This window comes from Zingiber officinale, chromosome 4A, assembly GCF_018446385.1.
Source record: "Zingiber officinale cultivar Zhangliang chromosome 4A, Zo_v1.1, whole genome shotgun sequence".
NCBI lineage: Eukaryota > Viridiplantae > Streptophyta > Magnoliopsida > Zingiberales > Zingiberaceae > Zingiber > Zingiber officinale.
The window spans coordinates 120,040,607-120,067,071 of NC_055992.1; the positions used below are offsets into that span (position 1 = coordinate 120,040,607).

General features: G+C 37.1%; 1 protein-coding gene across 2 annotated transcripts; it reads right to left on the reverse strand.

The window, feature by feature from the left end:
• Nucleotides 1–84: 84 nt before the first annotated feature.
• On the reverse strand, nucleotides 85–26,214 carry LOC121970787 (myosin-11-like). Of its 2 annotated transcripts, none has more exons than XM_042521746.1 (39): nucleotides 25,901–26,214; nucleotides 25,584–25,712; nucleotides 25,235–25,378; nucleotides 25,000–25,145; nucleotides 24,765–24,921; nucleotides 24,600–24,658; nucleotides 24,377–24,536; nucleotides 24,128–24,277; nucleotides 23,909–24,045; nucleotides 23,683–23,829; nucleotides 23,473–23,574; nucleotides 23,325–23,382; nucleotides 22,948–23,049; nucleotides 10,805–10,842; nucleotides 10,585–10,711; nucleotides 10,343–10,513; nucleotides 10,112–10,243; nucleotides 9,902–10,011; nucleotides 9,727–9,784; nucleotides 9,279–9,456; nucleotides 9,000–9,205; nucleotides 8,773–8,892; nucleotides 7,372–7,470; nucleotides 6,968–7,189; nucleotides 5,846–5,985; nucleotides 5,096–5,207; nucleotides 4,957–5,007; nucleotides 4,791–4,874; nucleotides 4,516–4,686; nucleotides 4,274–4,423; nucleotides 3,985–4,191; nucleotides 3,654–3,797; nucleotides 3,474–3,544; nucleotides 3,292–3,391; nucleotides 1,312–1,368; nucleotides 1,000–1,056; nucleotides 839–919; nucleotides 665–747; nucleotides 85–563 (listed from the first exon to the last, which is right to left on the reverse strand). In XM_042521746.1, exons 1-39 carry the CDS (start codon nucleotides 25,901–25,903, stop codon nucleotides 440–442), a joined length of 4,587 nt encoding a protein of 1,528 aa, XP_042377680.1. In that variant the 5' UTR covers nucleotides 25,904–26,214; the 3' UTR covers nucleotides 85–439. The 2 variants fall into 2 exon arrangements, with proteins under 2 accessions (XP_042377680.1, XP_042377679.1); XM_042521745.1 differs by having other exon boundaries at nucleotides 86–563; nucleotides 4,274–4,429.
• Nucleotides 26,215–26,465: the final 251 nt, after the last annotated feature.

Consider the following 26,465-nt stretch of genomic DNA (forward strand, 5'->3'; position numbering starts at 1 on the left):
AGAATAAAACATTTGTGTAAAGCAGTTATCAACTAGTTTAACCGATTATAATGTAATCTGAAATTAAGCTGAAACACAAGAACAATTTTTCCCCCAAGAATCTTAACCAGCTTGGGTGTCTAAATCTTTATAACGTTGATCATATAGAAGAAATAATTAATTGTTCAGCTGAATACATGCATGAATCTTTGGAGAAACTAAGATACAAAAACTAATATACATACAACCAAAATACCCTAACAAAATGCCCCCTTGAAACAAACAAAGAGAGACTCAGGTACTGGTTTTCTTTAGTGTAGCTGGCAAGACTGCATCATGAGTGCGAATAATGCTAATCTTGCAAGTTTGAAGTATATTGAAGTGGTTGATCATTAGCACCTCAGAGATTCAAATATCCCACAAATCGTAGATGATGAATACAGGGAAATAGCTTTGGTTCTTAGTCAACGCGAGGCAACAAGAACATGAAACCTGAGTTCTCCTGAACAAGTGGGGGTGGCTCTATGTCCGCAATATCAATCGGTTCCATTGACTTTGATATATCATCAACTGAAAATGGGATGCTGCATGATCAAACAAGAAATGAGCTTCCAAAAGATTCTTAATGGTAGAATAGCAATTAAAAACAAGGTCAACTTAAACAAGTCAATCTGGAATTTCTTACCTTGAGTCATCATCTAATAAGAACGAGGTGCTTACAGGATTGTTTGAATCTTCAATCATCAGCACCCTCATGTCGGATATAACCTAGTCAATTTATAGATGAACTATTAGACATTTTGCACTTGATAATTTTACTTGTAACATTTTTCATGAATGTATTTGACAAGCATCTTGCCTCAGGAGACACACTATGCGTTCCATATTTATCATCCCAGTACATTGTACTTATCCGATATAATTGTTGCACACTGAGTACCTGCATATTTAGAAGTAAAATTTGTTGGATTATCAATAAAGCTCAGTGGAGATGCAAAGATGTAAAAACTTTTAACTCACAGGACAAAGGTCATGGCTAATTTCATCCAAGGTCTTCTTTGGCTTTTGATGGATGACCTGAAAAACACATAGTTGAGATGATTTGTATATTCTCTAATTTGAAGTTGTACAGACTTAGCAATCGTTTTCTGTTTCTAATTTTTCAATTATGCAATTAGTTATAGGAAGAGCCAAATGAAGGACAATATTTATTCTCGCATATGTTCAAATTATCCATCATAAAATTGTACCATAGCGAGCCATCAATCATTAATCATCTGTCATAGTTCTAAAAGTCTGATGTACACTTTCAAATGAAGTGGGTATAATTACCAGGAACCCAATAGCCTGTCTTATATGCTTTAGTTCATCCCACGACGAACCTGCATACTGTAATAACCAGGAAAAGGATAAATTTGGAAGAAGATAAAGTATTCTCAAGCAACCTAGTTGGATTAAATTTCAAATCAACTTGCAGCGACTGTTTTAAACAAACAAACAACCTTCATGTACATCAAATAGTTGACACATTAGCTTGCCATTGCTAATGCTGCATTTAGTTTACTAGGTAATCAACTATGCCAAATTTTCTTTATCCACAACTATGCAGGTGGCAAAGAAATAATTGAGTAGGAGTTTCAGTAAGGTGTCAATACTTTCTTTCTGCAACAACGCTTCTATTTGGATGTTTGTGGCAAGAAGATTGGTGGATAATCCTACGGTCTGAAAGAAATAATTGGGAAATATGGGAGTACTCTTTATCATTTTCGTTTTGAAGAACTTCAATTAACAAACCAAATTGGGCTTAATCTCGATGTAGAATAAAGAAAAAATCGAGACAAGTTCAAAATACTTTTATTAGGAAGCACCAAATCATTCGAGAATATTCATTAATAAATGTAACAAACTTCTATAACCCAAAAGTAAAGCTTACACAACTTGAACCCCATATATCGAAACAAATCAAGGCAAAGTGTATAAATGCATGCTCATGCATTCTATTAGCAAATGAGGTATGTTTTATCTAGTAAATATGACTAGCACTCAATAGATGAAAGATTAAACGAAGAGGATTCCATCTATTTTAGATGTTGGAGATTAGGATGAATAAGGTGACTATGAATTTGTAAGGGTAATGGAGTAGCCATAAAAGATGAACATGAAAAAGACAAAAGAATCACATCTAGTCCTATATTCCATAAATTTCATACCCTATGCCAAACATTTTATTGGTCCTCAAATCTTAGACGACAACAGAAATAGCATTGAACATGACGGAGCAATTCAAGAATCTGTTTAATTTACAAACTAATAATAAGCTAAATGGAAATTCAGGAATACAAAAGACAGACAAGAAATGTAATGATGATAATATAGAAACCCTTCTAATGCCTTTAACTAATAGATGAGACTCGCTGGCTTGGTGACATTGGTAGAACTAGATGGTGGTGTGAGCTTAGAGAATGAAAATATATTACCAAAACATTAGAGGCATATGAATCCAAAATTCATAGAGAAAATCCAACTCCATGGGATAAGCAAACAATAGATATACCTCTATAATCTATAATCAAGTAATAATGCAAATTGGCTTAATGTACTTTAAGAAAACCCAGTTGGTGGGAGATACTTGAGAGAAGAGGTGAAGTTGCTTAGTCAACAACTACTAAAGTCGATTGATACGATTGAGCTGATGCCACTTGTCGCATTTAGTTTCTTATTCACATTGGGATTTTGAGCTCCAACAGAAATTATTTCACCATATGCAGTTGTTTGTTAAGTTCTCAAACCGAGCTTGAGCATTACAGTCACCTTTGAAACTCCTTGAGCTTGCACTATCAAAGGTTGGCAACAAGGAGCGTGACCGAAACTCGTTAAGTGTTAATGTGATCTGGGAGGGGAACAATGAGACCTTATGGAAGCTATTCTAGCTTTTGGTACCATCTTATTGGAAAAATTCAATTGGGTACCTGTTCCCCTTTTCTCACAAAATATTAACAAATAGGTCACAGACTATTGTAGTACTAACATTTTGCTCTTATATTATTTTCATATTGGCGTCTAACACCTATTAGTGTCAAATTTCTCAATTTTGTTATGTAAAATTTATCATAGATTAAATAATTAACAAAGATAACTAATTTAACAAGTTTAGCCTACTTTTCATATGACACTCTCATTTTAAAGAACAGATTAACCTTGAAAAAAAATAAGATAAATGAAACAAGTATAAAGTGTATTCCATAACACCAACTTGTTTGTCCGGGCATAAAAACCATTAACAAGATTATTATTTTGGAATAAGATAGCTACCTCATCAGTTGCTTTGTAGCACCAATGTTCCAGTTCAGCTAATCCTGCTTTAACAAACTCACCATTACTAAATGAGCAGCATTCTCTCCTTAGAAGAAGACTGCACCAAGGGACAAAGTTAGAATTTTTTTCCTTGTCAAGCACAAAATTTCTTTCAGAAGCAGGCCGTATAAAATGTGCACCTGTTAAATAATTGTACATTTATAAAGGAGAATATCTGTGTAAAGACCTTCCGAACTAAGAACGGAGGCACCTGGTCATAGAAGAACAAATATCATGATTTAGAGGATTGACAATCATGTACAAGTAAATAAACGCTAGAGAAAGTAAAAAGAGGTTCAGAGTATGGAGAATAAACTGACGTGATTTGCTTTCAACGTGGTCAAGAAACTGTCAAGACTCTTAACAATCCCTTGCCAGTGAGCAATCAAAATTTGTTGTGCGGCAGTAGTTCCAGGTGAACGAGAAGACCCTTTGACGAGACTAGCTCTTGATGTTCGTGGGGCCTGATTTATTTAATTACAGAAGCAAACCCAAAGAATTAGGAAAACACAAATCATAAAGACATTACTTAACTAGAAACAAAGGATCATGATCAAACTTGTAACACAAAGTTAGCAAGGCAATAGCATGAACTGAAAGTCAAAAGTCCATTCTTAGACTACTATCAGAACACAAACTGCCCAATTTTACCTGAATGCATGAACCAACCAATGGAGATATCTCTTTCTTCAAATTATCCCGGATCATTCCATATATTTTCTCCACATATGCAGTGAGCTGTTGCTTGAATAATAGAGCAGGATACTTTGCTTCAACTTGGCGTAATTTATCTACTCCACTTGTCAAACTCCCATTAATTAACGCAAGGTTCACACCTTGTGGTGTACCTCTAAAACTCTGATGAAAAAAGTGTACAATAAGAAAGTGTCATGCAGATTTGCTTCCAAATGCAAAATGTATAAATAACATAATTCCAGACTTGAGTCATCCTCCCAAAAAGAGTAGCCGATGATGAGCGGCGACGTTGGGGTGCCATGCCTGCTGCACCACTTGCTTTCAATGTGCGTTGGAGCAGCAACAATAACGTTGAAGAATTGGAAAGCCAATAAGCCAATATCTGATTATTATCCTGAGTCTTAATATAGAAAGAATAACATAACATGATCAATAAAATTATTCAAAAGCAAGAAAATATAACAGAAATAATAGATCGTTTCAAACCTCGATGGCATGACCAATTGTCTGAATAATACGATCAAAAACACTTGTGCGCTCCACTTCAAATGATCGCCATTGCAGAAGACATTTATAAGTAATACAAGCAGCAACAGGTCTTTTTCCTGAAAATCCCAAGTCTTGTGCAATACACCTAATCATCAATTCTTGGTTTTCCTGTAATAGCAGTAAACAAGTCAGATTGATGTGACAGAATCAAACAAAGGTGCACAATTAGAGAACCATTCTTTAGGCAGAATAAAGGTAATAAGTTAATCAACCTGTTGTTTTTCATTGAGATTTCTTTGTGGCTTATCCTCTATTTCAGAACTCTCCCTCATGTTAAATGATGAACTAAGGGAATCCTAAATCACATCAATAGAAAAAAATCATGTCCAGTTATTCTGTACAAAGCTAGAATATTAACAGAAAGAAGCCTCATCTTACTGTGAGACTTCTAGTTTCGCCATTGATAGAATGACCATTTTCAGAACTCCTCTGGTGTAACATTCAGGAAAATAAAAGGTTTAATAGGGAAAAAAAACTATAGGCATGATAAAGAAAATAATAATTTTGTTGCATTCACCTGAAGTATTGATTTTGTGCGTCCAGATAACAATTTATTGGGTGCCATGGATAAAGCCTGCTGACGAAATACCTTATTTTCTGAGTCCACGTTTGCTAGCTTCTCTTCAAGCCTAATTGAGCAAGAAGAATATTATTAACGTATCTAAACTGGAAATTGCTACTATACAACTTAGCAATAGAAACAGGTTTAGAACTTTAGATAGCTATTTTCTCTTATCATGCCACATGAAGTGAATATTAGAAAGCATTTTCACACCAAATGGAACTCCAATCAAGGCCATAATTTTTGGTGTTCGCAGCCTCCTTCAATGAAATAAAGCAAACCTTCCATGGCCAGATAGTAGCAACTTTTAAGAAAGTTATTGTAACACAATCAGACAAGCTCTATAATGTTTTTCACTATACCAATCACTGGTAGAGAATAAATGCTGGTGCAAATAATTTCAACCTCTGCAGCATTGATTTTCAAATATACTTCTTGAAGTATTCCTAAAGTGGAAATTTCATAACAATCATAGCAGGGTAAATTCAACTTGTGAGCAACTTTTACAATGAAGGTCTCAAAAGTGAAGTAGACTAGACACCAGATAGATGAGAAATTGATGCTAAGGCCAACATATTTATCTAATAATATTTACCTATTAAGCTCTATGGAGTCCTTGATTTCACCATAATTATGCATATGAGAAAGAGCTACTAAACATTCGTATTAATAGTGATGACCTGTGAGAGAGGGAAAGTAAAAAACCTATGCACGGTTTCCTTCAGTTGAAGTATTTGTCCTCCATCTTCAAGTGACTTCTTCGTTTTTTCTTCGTTTGCTTGTCGTTCTTCAGTGTATTTGCTTTCAACATCATCAGCTCTTTGTTTTTCAAACTGTAGTGAAGCCTAAAAGGACAAGAAAATTGCATTGAAATTAATCAATAAGTCCACATTGTAAAGGGCACAGCTTTCTGGAAGACGTGTAAAATACAAATAATAAAAACAACATACTTTCCTAGATATTTGCTTCACTAGAGAAATCCTCCAGATTAATGATAAGCATAAACAACACTAGTGTATGTACCAAATTGAATAACCTTAAACTATATAAAAACATCAAATGTGGAAAACTAAACTTTGTCAATATGACAGCGGAAATTATTGAATCTTTTGATTTGAACACAAACCCCGAAAACAATCTTCTAAAAATTTGTTGATTCAGGAAAATAGACATCCAAAACTCGCCGTCTTGGGGAAAGGAATGCCAAAAACATTTATTGATGAAAAAAACAGCTGCCCTAAAAATCAACTAAACAATGGTTTAAATAGTCTCAAACTAACTCTGCAAAAGACGAAAGTAACCTCCAAATGATAAATAAAGGACTAAACTCCTTCAAAGCCTCCAAAAAGGCCACATTTTTTCCCCCTAAAACTAGGCCTTTACGGGTTACACCCAAAAACTCTCAGAACAAGTTTCGATTTGATATATTATAGGTCCTGACTCAACCCGAGTCAAAAGTTATGGCCACTCAAAGCTTTGTTGTCCGCATCACAATCCTTGTCTGGTATTGAGTAAATTCCTCTTAGATAAGCATACACATGTTGAACCATGATACGACATTATCCATCCCCTCTTTGGAAAGGAAAATGCTATGTATTTCCACTTCTCATTCCATTAAGGAAAATGCTTATGCTTACTGATAAAATCTATTGGTAGAATCATCCTGAAGCTACTACCCCAAGATGTGAACATGAAGGAGGGAAATAAGTCTCTGTTAAATAAATCTTGATTGCAAACCATTGAAAGAACATCATACCCACTAGACCTTGCAATATAGGAAAAGTCAAACATTATGCTAAAGGTATGGCCACAGATGAAGACAAGCACCTTCAAATTCTCCACCTCAGCTGTCAAGGAGTCAATCTTCTCAGTATCTTGCACAAGAACAGTAGTTTCCTTGACAACAGGAGGTGCTTCCTCAATAATCTTCCTAGCTGCCTCTCGTTCCTTGACAAGCATTGCAGTTGTCTCATCTACTTTACTTTGCAGTTCTTGCAAAGAGTTCTGTAATTTTGCAATTTCTTGTCCTTTAGCTTCCTCTAAGTCTGTCTGTATGCATCACATGATTAACCTAAATCAACTTCAGTATAATGTTTAAAATGAAACAAAATGTGTAAGAGAATACATAAAACAAAGCATGAAGATCTGTGTCCCTTTCATGATTATTCACTGTAGGTTAAATCCATCATTGCAGCTGTTAAAGTAGTAACTACCAAATATCCAAACATTACCCGCAAACGCTTTTCCAACTGCAAACGCCATGTAAGATCTTCTACTGCCTTTTCGAGTTTATCCTTTGCTTCCTTGAGGGCACCTGTTTCTCGTGCAGCCTGAAACAAACAAAAGAAACAGAAAAGAACTAATAATGATGGCCATATCATGGATTACAAGTATTCCTCTGCCAAACAATTTTTGTAAGTGAAAATTGAGAAGGATGCAATTGTGTTTGGAAGTATTTTGTCAATGGATGAGGTCTAATGAAAGAATAAGTACTTGGAATGAAACAGCTGTGGTATTTCCATTCTCTCCATTCTTTGCAGTTGTTCCAACTCAAGAAAATAGAGCATTATTACTTAGCACAATGCATATACACAATCATTGATATGATTCATAGTGGAAGTTCCCAAGTAGTTGGGCTAGTAGCATCTTATTGTTGTTTTGTTTTTAAACATAAGGATAGGAAGGAAAGGGGCAGATGCTTATACTTTCCTTTTCAAATGTGTGCTCTCAGACTAATGCAAAGAATGTATACTAATTTATGCCCATGAAATTCCAAGCAACAGAAATATAGTCTTGATTCTGGATTTATGCAATGATTTCATACATGACTGTTTAGAGAACAATAAAACTATGGAGGGTTTTTAAAATTTCCAGTTTACAACTAATTGTACCTTATTCTCTTAAAATTAAAGCGTAAATCAATTTCGAGCATATCCCAGAGTAAATCATATGCACTACTATAACAGCTTGGGACCTCATCAAAATTAACCAAAAACTTCATAGAAATCCTAGTCATACAAGTTGTGGTTATATGTTCCTATGGCACTGGCATTCCATGGTGAAATAAAATGTATTTGCTCTCTCATCAAAATTCATGTAGCCTTTTATGCTAGTGCATACATTCTACCCCCAGGCTCAGTTGGTATGTGCATGGGATAATGACGGTAGTGGTTGAGGGGTCAAAACTCAATAGGGGATTTCATCACCTCTGCGGACCCCACCCATGTACTTGTCAATTTGGGTTCATGTTGAACTCCCTCTCAATGGCGTAGGACAGTTATGAGGGGGTCGCTAATGTAGCAGTACCATGTTTTTTTTTTTTCATCTACATTGCTGTCTCCGAGTATATATGTGTCAGCATGTTTCATCCAAAAGTGTTTTGTATTGCAAACCTTGTTCAAACGAAAGTAGTTCACATCTCCAAGAAAATATGTAAGAAAATAATAATAAAAATACACACATATATAATAGAAACACAAACACTTTTCTCAGTGATGGTTAAAAAATTTGAAAGGATATGCAAGCAAACATTAAGCTAATGAAGAAGAAAACATAAAGAACCCAATTTGATCACATGTTTCTATCACCATGAACCTGCAGAAATAGCTAAATTGCAAGAGCGAAGTACCAACCATTTTTAGCTTCCTAAGCTCTATCCTTGCAACCCTTCCCCTCCATCGACACTGGGTAACAATTGCTGCTCTCTTTAGTTTCTTGTGGTATGAATGAGCTCTATAACAACGCCATTTAGCCTGCAAAGAAGACAAGAAGATAGCAGTACTATGAAAAAAAACAGATTTAATATTATAGATATTGTAAAACTGAGAAGAAACTGATGGTCTTATCATGAAAGAACCACCTGAATAAAAATTGCTGCCTTTGTTTGTCTCCTAAATCTAAACTCATTCCGAGCAGCCAAAAATCTAAAACCACTTTGTAGGACAAGAACTGAATATTGCAGTTTTTTGTAAGCCTTCTTAGAGTTATGTCGCTGCCAATTTTTCTGAACTATAATTGCAGCATTCTCCCTTCTCATGTCATCATACAACTTACAAGCCAATCTTCCTATAAACACAATCATGTTAGATGAATAAAAAACCAAAGAATATAATGAGACAATGAGATCAGTTGGACACACTTCTCCACAATGATTGCACATGAATGGCAGCCTTCCGTAAAGCAATAAATTGCTTCTGCAAAATATGTGTTCGTATTTGATTTTGAATAGTCTTTGCTGCTCTGTTAAGAACTTCAGCTCGTAGAGCATCTAACTCTGCCATCTGACCGGCTCTAAGGAAAACTTTTGTTTTACCTATCTGGAAATTCAGGAAGCATTGCAAGAAAGACATGAAGAATAGTTGAGAATTGACCCCAAGAAATTTGAAAGCAAAGGCAAACGCCACAAAAATCAGGATCATGATGCAAAGCTCATTCCAGATAAAAGTGGCCTGCGGCCTACATAACTCTGAAAATTTTAGTCAATATAGCCAACGTAGTGTATATTCCTAAATAGACTATGGTAGGAAGAATTCAAAAATAATGAAGCAAAGAGAAAACTATTGTGACAAATATGGTCAAGGAATCACCTGAAATCCTTTCAAGCCTTTACTTTCCAGAATCTTCCTGCAAGCTGTCTTTTCATCGCTAATCATGAATACAAAATAAAAAAAAAGAAAAGAAAATTTCCACATAAATATAAAGTCATATAATCTAATTTAAACCCCAAACATTCTATCATTTGCAAGATTAGATAGAACTTACTTCCCAACAAAAGCTTCTGGAGCAAAAACACCAAAACGATGTAAAAATTCATAGAAAATACGACGCGTAGGAAATCCAGCACAGCTGATTCTTATAGCCTCAAGAACACCCTGATGTTCCCAAAAACATTATAACAAAAGATATAACAGAATGACAAGTGGTATGAAATAACAATTTTCAAAACCAAATAACATGGCCTAAGCTACTCACACCACAGCGTAATTGTTGCATGACATTGGAATTCTCAAATATGGCAGGTTTTAGAAGGTTATTTGGCTTCACACATCTGATATAATGGGGTTCTGTGGAATTTAATGTATCCATCAAAGCCTGCAGTTGTAGCTGAAGCAAATGCAAACTACAGTGAGAAACATCATTCCATATAGATGGGCCTTCTAATGTTCTCAAGCAAGAATATTTTCAACAATAGTAGAAGAGAACCTTAAAGCGAGCACCGATTGATGAAAATTTAGAAGACTTGCTTGTTTCCTCAGGCAGAGGAGGAAAAAGGCCTGAAACAAATGAGCATTTTGAAGCACCCAACAAATCTTGGTGTTCTGCCACAACATAATCCTTGTTTTTGTCCAGAAAAAGATCAGATTGATACACAACCTAATAATAGAAAACAAACACATTATTATAAAAGTGTTTATAATAATTGTAGGCTAAATCAAGAATTCAACCTCTCCGGCATAATGATTAATTGCAAAATCAGTGCGTGAAAGCTTGGGCTTGATGAAGCGTTTGTGCGTTTTAAATGTCTGATAAAGTTTTTGTGCAAAGGTTTCATGTGTTGATTTAGGAAACATGCTGCATATAAGTAGATTATCAGACAATAATTTATCCGCTCTCAAAATTTAAATCCAGAAGATAAGTGTTAAAAACTAAGATGAAAATCCAAACCATGCTTCATCAAGAAGTGCAATCACACCTCCAGGTTTCTGTAAAAAAAGGAATAGCAGAATAAGCTTCCTCGTATGAATCTCTATTCATTACAACAATTTATAACCATTTGCAGAACATTTACAGTCTTAATCAGTAGTAAAATACCAGAAAATCAAGTGAGTTATTAAGGAAAATAAAATTTCCATCAAACAAAGAGAAATAAAACAGTATAAGAGGCAACATGTAAAATAGAATTCATGCTAGTTTGCATGAGATAAGACATCTCATCAAATAACATGAAATCCTGGAAATATGAGCAACATATGAAGGAAAGTTAGTAGCAAGGGGCTAATAAATTCATAGAAACTACAGTAGAAGCATGCAGTATAGGAAAAACAATTGTTTATGTTTAGGAGGGACCAAATATAATGCAAATTATGCAAATATTATGATCTCTGTAAACATCTAAGTGGAATCTAAATCCAAGTTAAACTAGGTACGATCAAGAGAAAAGTACCAATTTTTTTCTAATCCAATTAAGGCACCATGATTAATAGATATAAGGATTTATGTAGGGTTTTGCTCATTGGTATTAGCACCTGTGGAGTTTTAATTCTGCTAATGCTAACCTGATTGAAATATGTATTGGGTTGGGTGGAATGGATTGGCTCCTAGGACTGCTGATCTTAGAATGTTCAGAGGTGTAGTCTTCCTCGAATAACTTGGTTAAGATAAAACCACAGGTCTAGATGGATGATATTGAGTTGGCTCCTAGGACTTCTGATCTTAGAATGTCCAGAGGAGGTGCGGTCTGCCTTGAATAACTTGTAAGAATAGAACCCAGATCTAGATTGATAGTGTCAAGTTCTTTGTGTGTACATAGGAAAGTATCAAGCTGATTACCAGAATTTTAGAAGGCTCTTCCATTCCACTCATGTCAGATGTGTACATGAGGATGTTGCAGGCTTATATCACTTTTCTTGTAGCAACGCTCACCCCAGTGCAGGCTTATATCACACACGTACATGAGGATGTTGCAGACTTGTATCACTGTCTCATCATCCTCTGATGCCACAGTGAACCAACCAACATTGGTGGTTCGATTTCCATCTAGAGGATCACATAGCTGTAGAGGATATTCTCAATGAGGCTCATTGATGGTTGTGGAAAATGATCTTAGTGGACAAGTCAATCCCAAGTTTTCCAAGTGCAGGAAATTTAGGCGTTTCAAAAATGATTGCTACTATACATGGCCACCCACCTCATCATTGACGTCGGACAGGATAGCGATTATGCTGTGAGCTAATAAGAGGGCAGATTGGAGGAGAAGCTCAAGAGAAGAGAATGCTAAAAAAAACAAGGAATAACTCATCGGATTTACCAGAAAAGGAAACTTTATTAATTAAAGAGAGATTAATCCTCATACAACTAGACAGGTATTTATATAGACTCTAAACCAGACAAAAAAACAAAGGAAAGAAATCTCAATATATGGACCTCAATTCCAATCTTGTAAAGAAATAAAGAGATTTTTCTAGAAAAGAAAATCTCTTGACAAAAATTAAAATTAATAAAATAGAACATTGTTATAGACTAATTATAACCCATAATTATCGGGAATACCAAAAATACCCTAAATACCATAAAAATAGAAATTACCAAAAATAGTAATAAAATCTTTAGAGGCTCGGTTGAGGACCTAAACGGTAGATTTTTATGCCTGAAAATTGACGGCTACGATTTCTCCCATAACAAATGTAGATTTTTAAATTATGCACGTGTGGCGACAGACAGAGCTTGATTTCGAGTCCCGAATCAAGAGTTATGACTGTTTGAAGTTCAAGGGGTTATGTTGAGTTAATCCTCCATCAGTCTCTCCGGATTGAAAAGAACTCGCCCTTAAGTTCATAGTAGCCTCATCAACATCCACAGAATAAGAAGTCAAGTGCTTCACATTGAAGACATCAAAGGTCTTCAGATAACCTGTAGGCATTATTGTTGATCTTTTGTAATATCTCACACGGTCCAATTTTATGATCCTTCAGCTTATTGTACTCACCAACAAGGAAACGATCATGAGTTAAAACAACCCAGATAAAATATTTGACCTCAAAAAGTACTTGATGATAATGATCGTCAACCCGAGTTCTATACTTGGTATTGCTATCCAAAATTGCCACCTACTCATGAATGTTCCGAAGATGTTCTACCATCTCACCTGCTTTAGGATTATATCATCCTATACGTGGAACAGGGGCTAAGTCCAAAACATATGATGAGTTCCACTCATAGACAATCTCTAAAGGATTCAAACGTCTTGTTTCTCGATCTGTTGTAGGCAAACTCTGCTTGAGGTAACGTCAAGTTCCACTACTTTGTCTTAGTTCTTGTTAGACACCTCATAAGATTGCCCAAACTCTGATTCATCACCTTAGTCTAACCATCTGTTTGGGGTGATAGACACTGCTAAAGTTCAATTGTGTTCCCAATTTTTCTCATAAGCTTTTCCAAAAATTGCTGATAAACTTAGTATCACAGTCTAAAGTCATGAATAGAGGTATCTCATGTAAGCGCACGACCTCCTTGAAGTAAAGATGGGCAATCCAGACAGCATCCATAGTCTTCCTGCAAGCTACAAAGTGTGTCATCTTTGAAAACCTGGCAACCACAACAAGAAAGGAATCCAAGGTTCGTTGGGTGCGAGGTAATCTCAATGCAAAATCCATGTTGGCATCGAACCAAGGAGCTTCAAGGACAGGTAAGGGAGTGTACAAGCTTGCATTGGTGAGCACCCCCTTAGATTGCTGTCATACAGAACATCGGTTCACAAAGTAGGTCACATCGCTAGTCAACTTGGGCCAATAAAAATCAGCAAAGATGAGGGCAACGTCTTATCATGTTCGAAATACCCTTCATTATGAAGCTCGCTCATGATCTGTTGCCTCAAAGAACAATCTGGAATGCAGTTAACTTACGAAATAGATAACCATTACGCAAAATAAAATCATGTCGAAGAACATGATGGGTTAGCTACGTACATATTTAGAAAAACTTCAAAGCCCACAACACTGGTACTCATGATGGTGAGCAATGAAGAACAATGACTTAAGGCATCTGCGACACGATTCAGACTTCCAGCTTAGTGTCTCAGCATGAAGGTGAACTCTTATAAATAAGCCACCTACTTGGCATGTCGTCTACTCAACTTGTGTTGACCATTGATGCATTTCAATGCTTCATGATTAGTAAACAGGATGAATTCCTTCTGTATTAGGTAGTGACGCCAATGTTTTAAAAATTGAACAATGATATAGAACTCTAAATCATAGGGAGAGTAATTCTTTTTGAACTCAGACAACTTCTAACTCAAGAAAGCAACTGAATGTTCAGACTGACTCAGAACACCTCCTATACCAATGTTAGATGCATCACAATTGACCTCGAACACTTAGTCAAAATCAGGAAGTGTCAGGACTGCTGTTTCGATCATCTTCTGCTTGACCAGTTGAAAACTAATCTTTGCCTCTTTAGATCACTTGAAATCTCATGCCTTGAGACATTCGGTGATGGGAGCAATTAGAGTGCTAAAATTTTTGATGAACCGACGGTAGAAAGAAGCCAAGCCGTTGAAACTTCTGACATTGTGCAAGGCCATCGGCTGCGGCCACTCCAAGACTGCGGCTATCTTTGCTTGATCTATGTGTACACCATCAATAGATACAATAAAGCCAAAGAAAATTACCAATGTAATAAAGCAAGAACGCTTCTTCATGTTGATAAATAAGCACGTTGTCTTTAATTTTTCAAAACCAGCATAGAGGTAATCAAAGTGAGATGCCCATGTCGGACCATAGGCGAGAATATCATCAAAGTAGACCACCACAAACTTTCCCATGAAAGGCCACAGAATCTGATGCATAAACCTCATGAAGGTGTTGGGCGCATTGGACAATTCAAAAGGCATGATCATCCACTCATATAGCCCGTGTTGTGTCTTGAATGCAGTTTTCCATTGATCTCCGGGCCTTATCCTATTTTGGCGGTATATGCTTTTAAGGTTAATTTTATAGAAGACCTTAGAACTGGAGAGTTAATCCAATATGTCGTCTAAGCGAGGAATTGAGAATATGTACTTCACCGTGATCTTATTGATGGCTCGGCGTCAACGCGCATACGTCATGGAACATCTTTATTTGGCACTAGTAGGGATGGAACTGCACATGGGCTCATGCTCTCATGGATATAGCCTTTCTCCGATAATTCCACTATCTGTCGCTACAATTCTTCAACCTCCTTGGGAATGAGACGATATGTTGGTCGATTAGGTAAGCTCGACCCCGGAACAAAGTCAATCTAATGTTGGATATCTCATATCGGTGGGAGCCCAGAAAGAAGATCTTCTGGCATCAGCTCATCATAATCTACTAACAACTGTTGTACTTCGACCGGTAACTCAACGTCTATGGCTACAACTTCGCTTTGCACGGTAGTAAAGCATAGACAATGCTCATATGCTCCATCTCATCTAAAAACCTGGATATAGAAAGTAGATTAGTATTCTTGGCTACCGAAATTGGAGTGGTTCCTTCCCAACGTATCGCCAATACAATCTTTTTTCCCTTGACCTGAAGGGTATATGTATTCTTCCACCCATCATGAACAACACTCTGATCATACTACCAAGGCTGCCCCAATAATACATGATATACATCCATGACCATCACATCACACCAAGCACTCTCAAAATATTTGTCAATTGAAAAAGACACAAGACATCGTTAATCTACTATCTCGTTGATCTACAGTTACCTCACTATCTTTATTAAGTTATGATAACTTGTATGGTTCAGGATGACAATCTGTTTTCAGCTGAAATTTCTGGACAACCTCAGCGGAGACTACGTTCTCACAACTGCTGCTATCGATGATCATCTTACAGACTTTATCAACGATGGTGCTGGTAGTATAAAAAATATTGGCTTTTAACTAATTTTCCTTTGAATTGCCCTTGGAAATCAGCACTCTTACGAACAACCAATGTCTCTTAGCCATCACCATAATTCACCTCGTCAAACACATCATATTCCGAGTCGTCAATTGCTTCGGTCTCTTTTTCCATATCTTCCTCGATCAACAGATTTTTTTCTTTACTGATTAGTAAGAGAAGGTTTCCTGCATCGTTTAGCCTTGTGTCCTTATTCGCTACAACGATAACACGTGACAAGAGCATTAGGATTAACTTATGAAGGTTACTGCGAAGGCTGCTGCAATATAGAACGTGAGCCTTAGGACGAATTAATCGATTGTTTTTGTCGCCCCTCACCACTGGCTTTCGATTTTATTGTTTTTCAACAACTAGTGTGCACTAGTATGCTTCAAACACCGTCAGAAATGAATGAAAGCTAAGGGCATCTTGTAGGGACTGACGCAACCCCCCTGAATATCGTGCAACCATCTACTCCTCCGTCTCAAATAGGTCGTTTCGGGTGATCAGCTAGTGGAACTCTTCAATATAATCATCAACCGATCTCGTGCCCTATCGCAACGAGTGAAGTCGTTGAAACATAATTTGGGTGTAGCCGAAAGGTAGAAAGTGACCCCTAAGCTTCTTCATCTTCTCCCATTCATCTATTTGGACTTGCCCTGTCTGCCCCGTGAACGATGCATCTGTTCCCACCACACTGATGCTTGCCCCTTCAGTCTGATGGCAATCAGCTTCGCTTTCATCCAATCCGGAACCTGCTTATATTCAAAGATTCGCTCCACTTCATTCAGTCAATCAACAAAAGTCTCTACTTGAAACATACCAAAAAATTCGGATAGTTCAACCAAACACCAAGGTCTTCATAAGGCTCCTCCCGAACATGACGTTTCGGGCTAGCAGTCTAACAATAGTAAGGATTCTCAAAGATAGACTCAAATCCTTGATCTGAAATCTCGTGACCTTCAAGATTTTATGCCGCCACCATTGCTACCATTTGATGAGTTAACTATGCAACTTGCCTTCGTAAGTCCTCAATCGTCATTATATCCTCGAGGCTGCGCCCATGGTGCTCGGCTTCCTCAATCGAAACCTGTCGAGTGTTGCAACCGCGACCACAATGATCCTCCATGGAATCTGACGCTCAACTTCCTTAATCAGACACAACCAGCTCTGATACCAACTGACGCCGAGCAGGCTATCGATTATCCTACATGCTAACGAGAGGGAACATTGGAGGAGAAGCTCAAAAGGAGAGAATGCCAAAAAAAAAAAAACAAGGAAAACTCGTCGAATTACCAGAAAAGAAAACTTTATTAATTAAAGAGGGATTAATCCTCATACAACTAGACAGATGTTTATATAGACTCTAAACCCTAAGACAAAGAAAGGAAAGAAATCCCAATATAGGGACCTCAATTCCAATCTTGTAAAGAGAGAAAGATTTTTCCAGAAAAGGTAATCTCTTGACATAAATTAAAATTAATAAAACAGGACAGTATTATAGACTAATTATGATCCATAATTACCAGGAATACCAAAAATACCCTAAACACCATAAAAACAAAAAATTATTAAAAATAGTAATAAAATCTTTGGAGCATCAGTTGAGGGCCTAAATGGTGGAATTTAGGCCCGAAAATTGGCGATTACGGATGCAAATTTTTAAATTCCGCACGCGTGGCGATAAACAAAACCTGATTTTGAGTTCTGAGTAAAAAATTATGACCGTTTGAAGTTCAAGGGGTCATGTTGGGATGATCCTGCATTAATCATCCTTTACACATTGCTTGTATATATGGCCCAGTCAAATTCTACTTCTCAAAAGAATCTATCCACCCACACCTATTCTAAGTCTAGTATCATTATTATAGTACTTGCCAAGGATTATTCATGCTTTCTTTAATTCTAGTTATCATAAGTGCCTCATCTCAACCAATTACTTTTATGACTTATGGAGGTGCATTTACTGCCTACTAGTCCTAAGCATTTGGACCATTATCCAAGATTCTAAATTTTGAGGCATGCAAGTACAACTCTAAAAGCATCTTTCTTTATCTGTCTTTACACTATGAGCATTGTCCTACCAATGCCACATAGTCAATAGGTCTCACAATGTTTCTCTTTCACCTTTATTCTAGTTATCTTCCTATACTTGATTTTCCATTAAATTCATTGTCTATTAGCAAACAAACTAAATCATCTAATTGTTTTGTAACATTCAATGTCACTTTTGTTTTATTCAGCATTGAATAACAAGCAAAGCAAGAGCATAAGTGTTGCCAACTTTACCTGCTAGATGTGATGTGTTTTTTAGTCCCACCACCTCTTTAGGTCATCTTAGTTTCTAGAATTTAAAATATATGGTTTTGAGTCGTGTTAGTTTCACTCTTGGATTTAAGTACTTCGTAACTTTAGTTGATGGATATTCTCGAATGACGTGGTATTTTTCTCTTTCTCTATACACTAAAATTAAGTGTCTATTAAAGTTCTTCACCGTGATAATATTAAGAAGTAATTCTTTTATAATTCAGTAATTTCTTTTGAACTTAAGTACTCTTCATTAGCCTTCTTGCCTTTACATCCCATAGCATAATTACAAAGGAAGAATCTTCATTTAGTTGAGACTGCTAATGATCTACTTCCACATATGCTTACTCCTTTTTTCCTTTTGGATTGATGTACCTCTCACTACATGGAATCTTATAAAATCATATGTCATCCCCTACTCTTCAAAACAGGTTCCTTTGACATTCCTCTTTCCTAGGGATGCTTTGTATTTAATTCCCTCACAAATGTTTGGTTGTACATGCTTTGTCAATCTCTCATTTTCTTGGTTGGACAAGTTATCCCTAGATCTACTAAGTATGTCTTTCTTGGCTACCTATATCTCCAGAAGGGCTACCATTATTTCTCTCTCCAAAGTAACCTCTCTCTACTCTCTAGAGTAACGTTGTGGGTTTAACTCTGATGATATGGCTTTCTTTAAATTGACTCCCTTCTCATCTCTACACCATCATTTTGGGTAGGTGTAGGTACTTCCTATATTTTCTTCAATGATCATTCTCATACCTCCTACCACCACATCCTCTAACCCAACAAGCCAACTCTACATGTTTCCAGTATATCCAAGCAGCTCTCCAATTCTCTTTTTGCCTATCATCATCTTGGACTCTACCTCTCACATGCATCTTACCATTATATAACGATACTTAAAAGTGTTCTACTTAGTGTGACACCCAAATTCCATATTTTTGTCCTCTTTAGAGGTAGGTCATGATTGATAAGCTAGATGATCTCCCCTCTAGTAATAAATGGTTACTCTCCCTCAAGTAAGATTACTATAGGCTAGAAGTGGATTTTCATCATGGTGTTAAATGCACATGCTACTATAGATCATTTGAAAATAGACTTAAGTTTATGATGTGGACTACTTGACACTTTCTTTCATATGGCCATGCTTAATCCGAGTCACATATTTCTTACCTTAGTAGTTGCCTTTTGTTTATTCTTTCATCAACTCATCATTAAGGATATCTTCCTTCATGGCGATCTTACTAAGGAGATATGGAGCAACCTCAGGAATTTACTGCTAAGGAGGAGATTGACCAAATAAAAGTTGGGAAAAAAATGTTGTATGGGCTAAAGCAACTTTCAAGTACTTTATTCAAAAATTAGTTTTCTCCTTCGTCAAGAAAGTTCTCCTTCTTAGTCAAGAAGGCATATCCTTCTAGTATCATCATTATTGGTTATGATTTCATTAGAATTGCATGATTGAAGGAGTACCTCTATCAACATTTTATACAAAACCTAGATGAACTTAAGTATCTCTTCAGCACAAAGGTTGCTTACTCAAAGGGTATGATACGGGTTATAACGAGCGAATCTAGAAGATGACGTGACGATCAAAATCAAGGTGATGTGGCGGTCAAAGTCAGAATGGTGGAGCACTCCCCTCTGATTCTGTTAATCGCCCAGCGTCAAAGTTCTCGGGTCCTGTCCGAGTGGCTCCAAAGCAGGACGCTCAGATAGGGCCGACCGGCCATAAAGCCAGCCGGATAAAAGGATTCTAGTATTTTACTATGGAATTCAAGAAGTAATATACCTGGTTAGTCAAATAGCCGGCCAAGTTCAGGGGAGCCTGGCCGGATGAAAGGATGATCGGGCTCTAAACACTCAAGCCTTCTAAAACCTCTTTATACTCGATCGACCGGACAAAGGCCCGTCAAACATAAGGCTCTTTGTGTACGCCCGGCCGGACAAAAACCAGGCGGGCTTAAAGACACTTAACCTTACAAAGCTGTTAATATATGATCTGTCAGATAAAGGCCGATCAAACATAAGGTTCTCTGTGTATGCCCGGTCGGGCAAAGATTGGGCGACCTTAAAGACACTTAGCTTCACAAAGCCGTTAATATATGATCGATCGATAAAGATCATCAAACATAAATTTGCTCGGTCGGGCTTAAAGACACTTAGCCTCACAAAGCCGTTAATATATGATCGACCAGATAAAGGCCGGTCAAACATAAGCCTCTCTATGTATGCCTGGCTAGACAAAGACCAGGCGGGTTTAAAAATACTTAGCCTCATAAAATCGTTAATATATGATCGGTCAGATAAAAACCGATCAAACATAAGACTCTCTGTGTACGTTCGGCCGGGCAAAGATCAGGTGAACTTAAAAACACTTAGCCTCACAAAGCTGTTAATATATGATCGGTCAAATAAAGGCCGGTCAAACATAAGACTCTCTATGTACGCTCGGTCGAGCAAAGACCTAGCGACCTTAAAGTCACTTAGCCTCACAAAGCCATTAATATATAATCAGTCGATAAATGTTGATCAAACATAAGGCTCTATGTGTACGCCCGGCTGAGCAACGACCGGCGGACTCAAAGATACCCTCACAAAGCTGTTAATATATGATTGGTCAAATAAAGGCCGGTCAAACATAAGGCTCTTTGTGTACATCCGGCTGGGCAAAGATCGGACAGGCTTAAAAACATTTAGCCTCACAAAGCTGTTAATATATGATCGGTCAAATTAAGACCGGTCAAACATAAAGCTCTCTGTGTACGCCCGGCTGGGCAAAGACCGAGTGGGCTTAAAGACACTTAGCCTCACAAAGCTGTTAATATATGATCAGTCAGATAAAGGCCAGGCAAACATAAGGCTCGCCCGGGTGGGCTTAAAAACACCTGATGTCATATTGTCCCTAGAAATAAAGACTCTAACATACATAATTTATCATATGGCTCCTTGAATGGATTTCTGGCATACTGTAGTCACTATATTAGTCTTTGAACGGATCTTTGCAGCATTTAGCACAGACATTGATACCAATACGGGTTAAAGGTGCTCCATTTTATGGGGTTTACCATAAATGCTCAGCCAAATGAGAGATCAAGCGAAATATATTCAATAAAAGATATTCTAATTAAGCGTCTGCTTAAGGACCGACCGAGATATATTTAACAGACAAGCAGCATACAACATTCTAACAACCTATTAGAGTTGTCGGGAATATTCTCGAGGGGATTTCTTCACTAATTGATCCGTTATAATAAGTATACTCCAATAACTTCACCAAAGGCCTAAGTCGTAAGCGACAAAAGAGGTACATCTGTGGGTAAAATAAAAGATTCCTCGGACTATCATTGTGGATCACCCAGACTATACTTTTTCCATCACCTAACAAACTTTGACGCAATGGGCCACCTCACGATCACAGAAGTTGTGAGAGGTGGTATATAAAGGGGGATCCACTCCGTTGGTAAGGTACACAATTGGCATAATCTAAACATTACGCTCATCCTCTGTTGTTCTTCATTCATCCGCGGGAGATTGTACTAACTTAAGCGTCAGAGGGCCTTGCCAGAATCCCTTCCCTGGTCTTTAGTCACTAACGCTTTGTCAGATTGTTGGATTGTGTGTAGGATCGTGGAGGAGCTTCATCGCCAGTTAAAGAAGTCTTCCACTGGTCAACAGATCATCCACTGGAACCAGCGCGCCATCTCACTAGCCTTCAGACAGGATCAGGGTAATTTACATCTCTCACTACAAGTATGTAGATGATAGATGATAGGTTTGGAGAAATTGGTATGTTAGGGACCTAACCCGTTAACATTCCTATGGGTCATATTGTAAAATTTCTATCAAGATAGGGAGAGTCATTATCTGATATAGGGAAGTACAGAAGACTCATAAGAAAATTGAACTACCTCCCACTTGCAAGACATGACATCTCATTTGTGATAAATGTAATTCACTAATTTGTTAGTCCTATATGATGATCATTGGGAGGCAACCTAAGAATTATACGGTACTGTTTAAAATCCTTTGGGAAAGGCTATTGTTTTAGAATTAAGACTATCTTCACATTTAAGAGTTCACTAGTGCTAATTGGGCACATTCTCCTCCGGATAATTGATCCATATCAAGCGAGTATACTCTTTGAGAGGTAATTTAATTCCTAGAAGAGAAAGAAGTAGATTGCCATTCCAAGTCGAGGATTGTAGTACCAAGTCAACGGCAGAGGCAAACTTTAGAGCTATGGCTTTAGTAATAGTAAACTCATTTGGATTAAAAAGTTAATGACTGAATTGAAATATATTCCCAGAGACTATGAAGTTGTATTGTGACAATTTGTTTGCCATACACATAGCTTCTACTCTAGTATCCCATAAAAGGACAAATCACGTAAGCACTAAAGATTGATTTCCACTTTATCAAAGAGAATTGCAATTCATCAGCTTCAGTAATTTGCAGGAAGATTGGCCAACCAAATCCTCAAAGGGTCCAAGAAATGACTATGCTTGCTTACGCTCATGATCTAAGGTCACAGATTAAGCTGATCCCGGTACACAATGCTTGGACTTGCAGAAAATCTCCTAACAGGCCAGTCTTCATGTTATAAATTTGATAGATATTTTAATGAGATCTATACTCAGATTAAACATATTCTTTAAAAATCAACATTACTCCCATTTCAACTACAATATAATCATCTGAATTTCATGCATCATTTTAGTCACTATAGACACTATTCAGAACAATGATCAAGATTCACCAACAATGCACTGCTTAGAAAAATAGGCATACCACTGAACATGAAACCGAGAGATAGAAAGAAGAAAATTGTAATAGATCTTGAGCTAGTATGGTAATTTGAGAGAACCTTCTCGATAAGATCCAGAACATCTTGGTTATCAACAAATTCGATGTAACTCCAATCTATTGCCTCTTTTGTGTATTCTTCCTGCTCCATCTTGAAAACGTGCTGAAATAAAAAGTTGCAATCTGGATTAAATGTTAACTAATCATTCGAAGTATTAATAATTATTTCATTGAATGATCAAATTCTTCGTGTGGGTTAAAAACATTATTCACAGACATTATCTTGAAAAGTGGCTTGCAATTGAAAATTTTGTCAAATTGGAAAATAACTTGGAAGTATTAGAAATTGCATATCACGTCTACAGAGTGAAATTGTGCTTCCTGGCATACTGTAATTGCTAGAGCCAAGAATGAATAAACCATATTGGAAAATCTTACTTGGTTGAAATGTTGTTGTAGTTTCTCATTTGTGTAGTTGATACAGAACTGCTCAAAGCTGTGAATAACAGTTGACAATATAAAATAAAATATTAAAATGGCTAAGATATGCTGCATCATTAATGAACTCTTGTTTGTTAGTAACTACCTGTTCGTTTTAAAACTTTCAAAACCGTAGATGTCTAAGACACCAATCAGTGACTTGGAAGCTTGATCTTGTCCAATTGAAACATTTATTTTATCGACAATCCTGTTGGTACAATGAAATAGATCATCAAACAATCCCCCAAAATTCATAATGTTTGTATCACAAAAATTAAGATAACTGTCAAATATAATTTGTCAGACATTTCTTTACCAGTCAAACAAGCGAGAATATATTGTTTTAGCTAAGCCGTCCCTGCTTACAGCTGCAGATTGAGGATCAAGTGGCCTCTTAATGACTTCTTCAGGAGTTATCATCATACGCTTACACAGTGCATCTTGTAAACCCTCAGCATCACACCTAAAATATGATAATTATCACAAACTTGGAGAAACAGCATCATAGCAAGAAAATAAGTAAATGAGAATCTAGACTTCACATGAGAAGTTCAGCAGCCATCTTAAGATGGAACTTAGCTTTGTCATCCTTGGGCACAGATGAATCTATCTCTTGTCCCTTGGCAAAATTAATATTTCCAAGATGAAGAATGGCTGCGACAACCCTAAAAATGGCATCCTACAAAGAGAATCAAACAGAATATAATCAGATCATTCCATTTTGTCAGCCATGATAGCTGTTAAATATATAAAATCTATACCTGTTCTTGTGCACTGATTCCAACAATATCCATAGCCCTTCTAGTGGCTAGATACTCGTAGGCATCATTCACACCAACCAATTCATAACAGTTTGATTGGTTAAGATAATGGAATGTGTTTGGTTTTCCTAATTTGTACTTTTCAGTCACCTGGGAAGTTATGATGGCAAATTGTTTCATCAATCACCATGTCACTTCATAGCACATAAGTACAATGCAAATAATAATCCAAGAATAATAAAGACACACCTCTGTTGGTGCCGCGCATAGAAGGTAAAAGCAGTGGTAGTTACGCTCTGGATCTGATATCTGGCATACTCGTGACCTCTCAAGAAGGTAGGTTCGGATGGCAGCACCAGATATTCTACCTTTATTATCAAACTGAATTTCCACAAACTTTCCAAAACGGCTGCATACATTAAAATCCGAATTAGTAAAGAGTACCGCTACAAGATGACAACACATGCATTACCTTGAGTTGTTATTTCTCACAGTTTTTGCATTGCCAAATGCTTCAAGAACTGGATTTGACTGAAAAATAGACACATTTCAAACATTTAGTACTAAATGATAGAATTGGCTTGTAGAGAGCTCTAGTTCAACAGTGCTTGGTAACCATTATAAACCCTCAACTTACTTCAAGAACTTGCTGCTCTACAGTTCGCCCTTCAGTGGCTGCACGTCCACCCAAGTAAGCGAGATAACGCATAAGCATCTTTGTTGTCTCAGTTTTTCCAGCACCACTTTCACCACTAACTAGAATGGAGTTGCTCTTTCCCTCATTTACCATTGCCCTGCTCATACATAATTTAAATGCTCATAGTCTTAAGTTAAGGAATACAATCCTTTTAGCAACAGCATTTAAGTAAAACCTGAATGCCACATCTGCCACTGCAAACACATGAGGACTTAGCTCGCCTAATGGAGCCCCTTTATATTGGGTCATCATGTGAGAATCATATAGATGGGTTAACCTTTGGAATGGATTTATAGCAATTAGAATATTTCCTGTGTAAGTCTGCCATGAAAAAAATGCTTATCAAGATTAGAACACTATACCAAAACATTTTATCCAATAAAAACAGACAATAACAAGGTAGAGCATACATAAATTTCATTCAGTTGGTATCTAGCGGACAAATTCTGCAGAACTCCAGGTTCGTGCAAATACGAGAGCTTTGTCATGTCATCAACCCCACCGGGAGGGGCTTCCATATCTTTTGGATATAGTTTTGACAGAGTAGTGACAACCTAATATCAACAGAACTATATACGTGAGGCTGTCATTTGCATGTGATTAAAATATATTCTCCGAATGAATTGATGGGTTTCCACCTTTTTGCTTCAAGATAATTTTTTTTTTCAAAAAAAAATGTGACTGACTCTTTTAGACGTTAGAACCATTAATTGATACGCTTGAACGAAATAGGGACAGCGGCATTAGCATTTAGCTTACCGTTTTGCCATTAGAAGTCTGAACCTCGGCGTTTTCACCAGTAATTTTAGTGACCTGTCCATCAACCCAAGACAATTGTGGATCTTCAACCCACACATTGGAACCCATAATAATGTTAACGGAAGTTCCCTACAAAAAAGGAGAGTTTTTACAATTTCCATTTCTGGTAGTAAAACAAAAAACAAAAAAAGAGGTGTTTTTCTTTTCCCCAGAAAAAAAAAATACTGGAAGATTGTTACTGAGGGCTGAGAAATAACAAAATGTTGCAAGATAGGGAACCGATGGAGGGCTTCGGCCTTCGGTTTAGGATTACGCACCATTTTTGATCAGTTCGCATCAAGCCACTTCTCCTGAGGAAGAGGAGGAGGAGAGTAGATGAGAAGGTAAGGAAGGAAGGAGGAAGCGGGGCAGGAAACCCTGAAACGAGGCAAGGCGAGGGGAGTGAAGAGCAAGGAGGGGGGAGTGCTTGAACCAAAAACGATTTAGCGCATGGTCTAGCCATTGGAAGAGGCCGCGCGAGGTGAGCCACGAAACCTCCCGTTTCATCCGCGGTCGCTGGTGGTGCCCGTTTGCCGATGTTCCCCTTCACCCTCGCCACCTCCATCGGACCTCACCGTCCCGCGTTCTTCAAACCTACCAGAAATGGCTAATTGGATAATTTTATTAACCCCCCTCTCTTTTAATGAATTACCTACGACATCCTAGTAAACAATATATGAATAAAAGATTCGTATATTCGAAAAGAATATATTTTGAATGAAAAAAATAATGTAAAAGAAAAAAAATATAATTTATCTATTTTATCAATAAATATAAATACATTAAATTGAATATTTAAAATTATAAACTCTTCACCCTCTTACTCAATCATTTTTACATGAT

Bases quoted from the DNA above. Each gene is read 5' to 3' on its own strand.
- LOC121970787 (XM_042521745.1), bottom strand. The intron at 25,146-25,234 runs GTATGCTCTACC...TTTTCATGGCAG, and splicing joins ACCAACTGAATGAAATTTAT to ACTTACACAGGAAATATTCT. The intron at 5,986-6,967 runs GTGCTTGTCTTC...TTGTCCTTTTAG, and splicing joins CTGAGGTGGAGAATTTGAAG to GCTTCACTACAGTTTGAAAA.